The 5,662-nt window shown below is 35.5% G+C and overlaps 1 protein-coding gene across 1 annotated transcript; it reads right to left on the reverse strand.

The window, feature by feature from the left end:
• Positions 1-695: 695 nt before the first annotated feature.
• CGA (glycoprotein hormones, alpha polypeptide) lies at positions 696-2,645 on the reverse strand (the record flags this gene model as incomplete). Its single annotated transcript, XM_079716146.1, has 3 exons — positions 696-773; positions 1,207-1,391; positions 2,546-2,645. 3 exons carry the CDS (start codon positions 2,643-2,645, stop codon positions 696-698), a joined length of 363 nt encoding a protein of 120 aa, XP_079572272.1.
• Positions 2,646-5,662: the final 3,017 nt, after the last annotated feature.

Consider the following 5,662-nt stretch of genomic DNA (forward strand, 5'->3'; position numbering starts at 1 on the left):
AGTGTTCTTCCTCTTTTATTTTATTTTATTTTTTCCTGATTGAAAACTTCTACCAGTAAAAAATTTCGGGCCAAACATCCTCAATATCTGCATATTTATTTATTTATAAATTTTATACATGCATGACCATACTAATGTATCTGTACTTCTATAAAACTCATCCAAATGGTCATCTAAAGGGATAATGTAAAAATGAATGGAAATAGAAGTTATATTTTCTTCCTTCACCCCAATGGATTGTCTCATAACTAGCACACTGGCCGAAGGACTCACCGCTTGCTCTGGAAGGCTTGGTGGGAACAAGATTCTCCAGTGTTGGGTCACTGAGTACATAGGGGCCCACACTGGCTCCCTCCTTCCCATTAATCCTATTAAAAGTAACTGGCTTGAAACTTTTCAGAAAAAATTAGAATTCAGTGGTAGAATGATGATTTAAAAGACTTTATTTCCAGCGGAACCAGCTTTTTATGGTCATGCTAAATGCTGTCTTTCATTCCAAATGAAAAGAACAAGACTACTGATTATACTGTAGGATAAAGAGAAAAGCAATAAAGCTGCAGTATATTCTTAAAGCGTGTAAAAAATGGTATGGTAAGGAAAAGGAGGGTTTTATCTTGCAAAGTCATAAACACTGAACAAATTAATTTTCCATTCCAGGAAATCAGCAGTCATCAACATGGCCCTTTGCAAAATATTTAAGATTTGTGATAATAACAAGTACTGCAGTGGCACTCAGTGTGATTCTCCACTCTGGCATTTCCCATTACTGTAGCCTAAGGAGGAAGGGGAAAAAAAGATAGATGATAGATATATATAGATAGATAGGTAGGCAAAATTGAAAACTGTTAAATAAAATTGACTCTAGCCAGCTGAATTAAATAGATGCTTGCTATATTTGCATATTCTCCTTTTCAGCTGATATTTTCACTCTGAGAGCTTAGGTCTGCACTAAGTATTCTATACTCTCTCCCAACCTGCCCCTCATCACCTCTACCCCTACTCTCTTCATTCAGAATAAATCCAGCCTGTGCCCACAAGGTTGCTGACTCTTTTGATTAAAGGGTACAAATGCAGCCCTTTACTCTACAAATGCCCAATAAAGCATGGGTCATCAGATACCTCTGACATTAAACCCCATGGATGTGCTCTGAGGACATTTCTCTGGTTGAACTGTTAGAAAGTCTCTGGGGCCCTTTCAGTTCTCACCTTGGTAAATGCTTTGGCCACACAGCATGTGGCTTCTGAGGTGATGTTCTTTGGGACCAACATTGTCTTCTTGGACCTCGCTGGAGTGGGGTATGCTCTGGAGAAGCAGCAGCCCATGCATTGATAGATTGGGGCACCCAGCTTGGAGAAGTATTTGTTTTCCTTTAGCTTGCATTCTGGGCAGCCTATCACCAGAAAAAAAGAAAGAAAAAAAAAGGCAAAGAGTAAAATAATCCAAAAATAATTTTAAAAGAGACTATGCATTTTTCCTTATTATGGGACAGCAAATATTCTTTTTTTTATTGGAAATCAAAAGAAATTAAATTAATAAATAAATAAATATTGGGTTGACCCAAAAGTTCATCGGGTTCTTCCATAACATGGAAAACCCGGACCAACTTTTCGGCCAACCCAATACTTTTTGGCTGTATGTTCATCTTCATACACAATATCTATTTGTACCAACTACAGTTATTTTCATGGGAAAATGATTTTTGCAGATATGCATGGGAAATCTCAGTAGCAGTAGTTTCTCTTTCTTTAAGTATGACTTCTCAATTCCAGTGCTGATAGTATGTCTATAGGGAATGCAAAACTTGACAGATGAAAACACCGTGCTCATCTGAAAGAAGGATTTTGCCCAGAGGCAAAATATTTTCCCATTTAGAATCTGCTATTGTTTTTCCCCCATAGCAACTCCAAATACTGACAAAGAAAAGCATGTCAGAATTAAGAAAGCATGGTGAGTGGCACAGCCTGATAGGAGATCAGGCATCTGCACTTGGGAACAGGGGTTAAAATATTATCACTTGTCTAGAGAAAAACCATCACCAATAGTAGCTTGCAATTTCATAGCAGATGGAATTATATCAGCTACTATATGGGATTTTTGAGAAAGTACAGCAAAACAAATTTACTGCATAAAATGGTTTTGTTTTCTCACTTGTTAACTGATTTGAAAATTCATCTACAAAGGCAATGTTAAAATCCTCCCAAATCTTCTGGGAGACATGTAAACAAAAGAAAAAAAATCAACTAGCTAGACTGAATAAGGAGCACTTTCTGCTCGTAAAACTCAGATCAAGAATAATCAGGAATCTATTTCAGATGGAAATGTACAGGCTGCTATTTAAATGGACATGTAAATATCATTTTCACTGTACATTTTTGGAACCTAGTTTAATTTTATGTTCACAATCTAAAAGTGCCTAGATAGATATCCAACAGCAAAGATTTATCACATTTGAAAAGGAGGTAGAAATGTAATTAATGGAGTTATTGATGTACATCTAGAAATGTGTGCTTTCTTGTTACTGCAAACCCAAGTTTGGTCACACACCCTGCATTGTAAACTCTCCATCAGGAAAGGAATGGAGAATTTGCAGAAACACAGACAATGTGGCCAGAATGACAGCTGCATATTTTCTGTAGTAATCCATGGCTCTTCTGCAAAACAGACATGGGAAAAAAGTTACTATAAAATTGGCTTAACAGGCATAACAACAACCAGTAATTTTAATATTACTACTATTAATAGTAATAGTCATCAGTGTCTTGACCCCTCTGCTTACAGCTCCCAATACACTCTAAACCCATGTATAAAAAAAGCAATTTCTCCCTTGGAAAGAGGTAGAGAATTGACTCTTCCCACTTCTCACATCAACCAGTAGAATCAGGTATAATGATAACAACAAGAAGTTCTCTTTTTAAAATCTTAACATCCTGTTAAGAAGCTTTAATGTCCTTATTTATGAAACATGAAATTTAAACTAGATAATATCTAAGGATATCTGTATGAATGGATGGATGGATGGATACATAGACAGATAGATAGATAAGCTTATATATGATATATAAAATATCCAAGCATTTGAGCCCATCCTTCCCATCTCTACATTCCCAGGTGGGAGAACAGAAAGAAAGGATAATGTCTCTCCTGCTTTTTATTCACGGTCGGTAGCTGGGCTGTAAGCCTAGTTATCAATGTGCAAAGTAAATGCTAACCCAGCAATGTGGCAAGAGTAGACAGCAGGTAGTATCAAAGTTTTCCTAAATCCACTTCCTGACTTATTTATACCTGTAGATACAGCTTTACCTAAGCATTCTGAGTACATGAGATCAGGTTATGCAAGGTCAGCTGAGTGATTGACCATTTATCCAGGCATTGACCTCACCGCATTTAAGAACTGGGTTTTATCCCTACATGTTCTAGAAAAATCTCATGTAAGATAAAAGGGACAAAAATTTTTTAATAGATCTTTATTGGAGTATAATTGCTTCACAATACTGTGTTAGTTTCCATTGTACACCGAAGTAAATCAGCCATATGCACACATATGTCCCCATATCCCCTCCCTCTTGTGTCTCCCTCCCATCCTCCCTATCCCACCCCTCTAGGTCATCGCAAAGCACTGAGCTGATCTCCCTGTGCTATGCTGCTGCTTCCCACTAGCTATCTATTTTACATTTGGTAGTGTATACATGTCAATGCTACTCTCACTTTGCCCCAGCTTCCCCCTCCCACCCCGTGTCCTTAAGTCCATTCTCTATGTCTACATCTTTATTCCTGCCCTGCAACTAGGTTCATCAGTACCATTTTTTTTTTAGATTCCATATGTATGCATTAACATATGTTATTTGTTTTTCTCTTTCTGACTTCACTCTGTATGACAGACTCTAGGTCCATCCACCTCACTACAAATAACTCAATTTCATTTCTTTTTATGGCTGAGTAATATTCCATTGTATATATGTGAAAGGGACAGATTTTTATACCTATTTTTAAACTGCTTATGTTCAAACCTTGAAAGATAACAGAGACAGAGAATTACCAATGAGAAGACAATTCAGAACATTTAAAGAATTAACACCAATTTTACAGAGCCACTTTCATAAAATAGAAGAGAAGGGAACAGTTTATGAGGCCAGGATTACCCTGACACCAAAACCAGACAAATACAGAACAAAAAAAGAAAACAAGAGACTGGTATATCTCATGAAATTAGATGCAAAAATCCAAAACAAAATAATAGCAAATTGAACCCAGTAATGAATAAGAAGAATTATTCAACACAACCAACTGAAAATAATTCACAGTATTCAAGGCTGTTTCAATATTTGAAAATCACTTAATTGTAATCCACTATATCAAAAGAATAAAGAAAAATCATATGATTATATCAATCAACAGGAAAGCATTTGACAGCATCCAGTACTCTTTCATGATAAAAACTCTCATCAAACAAGAACCAAAAGGGTTTTCTCAACTTGATAAAGAGCATTTACAAAAACCTACAGATAACATCACACTTAATGGTGAAAAACCAAGTGCTTTTTCCCCTTAACATCAGGAACATGGCAAGAATGTCCACTCTCACACTCTTATTCAATATAGTGCTGGACATTCTGGCCAGCACAATATGGCAAGAAAAAGAAATTAAGGCACACAAATTTAAAATGAAGAAGTAAAACTATCCCTATTTATAGATGATATGATCATCTGCATTAAAAAAAAAAAGCGCAAAACAGGGAACCTACAAAAAATGTTCTGGCACTAATTAGTGAGTTCAGCAAAATTGCATGACAAAAACAACACATAAAAATCAACTACATTTCTATATACTAAAAACATTAATGTGGAAACAAATTAAAAACACAATACTATTTATAATCGCTCCAAAGAAAATAAAATACTTACGTATAAATCTAACAAAATATGGACAGGACTTGTACACTGAAAATTACAAAATACTGATGAAGTAAATTAAAGACCTAAATAAACAGAGAGACATATCATGTGCATGGATTGGAAGACTCAACATGGTAAAGACGTCAATTCTCTCCAAACTGATCTCTATGTTTAATGAAATACCTATCAAAATCCTAGCACAGCTTTTGTAGACACAGAGAAGTTTATGATTATTGAATGGCAAAGGATCTAGAATAGCTAAAACAATTTTAGAAACAAAGTGGGAGGAACCAGTCTTCCCAGTGTTGTCTTATTCTATAACTACAGTAATAAAACAGCATGATATTAGCAGAGGGATACACAGACCAATGGAACAGAATAGAGAACCAAAAAGTATGCCCAGCTGGCTTTTGACAAAGATGCCAAAGCAATTTAACAGAGGATTTCGACTTTTTCAATAATGGCTGCTATAACAATTGGACATCCATAGGCAAAACAAATACAAAAACAGAACAAAACAAACATATAAACAAACACCTTAATGTAAATCTCATACCTTATATGAAAATTAATTCAAAATGGATCATCGACTTAACTGTAAAATGTGAAACTATGAAATGTTTAGGAAAAAATTGGGAAGGGTGGGCAGGGGCTAGGTGAATAGTTTTTAGAGTTGACAATGAAATACATAAAAGGAAAAAATGATAAATTAGACCTCATCCAAATTATGGGTTAATCCTCAAAGAGGATGAAAATACAAGATATGGA

The sequence above is a fragment of the Hyperoodon ampullatus genome (genome assembly GCF_949752795.1).
Source record: "Hyperoodon ampullatus genome assembly, chromosome: 12".
Lineage (NCBI taxonomy): Eukaryota > Metazoa > Chordata > Mammalia > Artiodactyla > Ziphiidae > Hyperoodon > Hyperoodon ampullatus.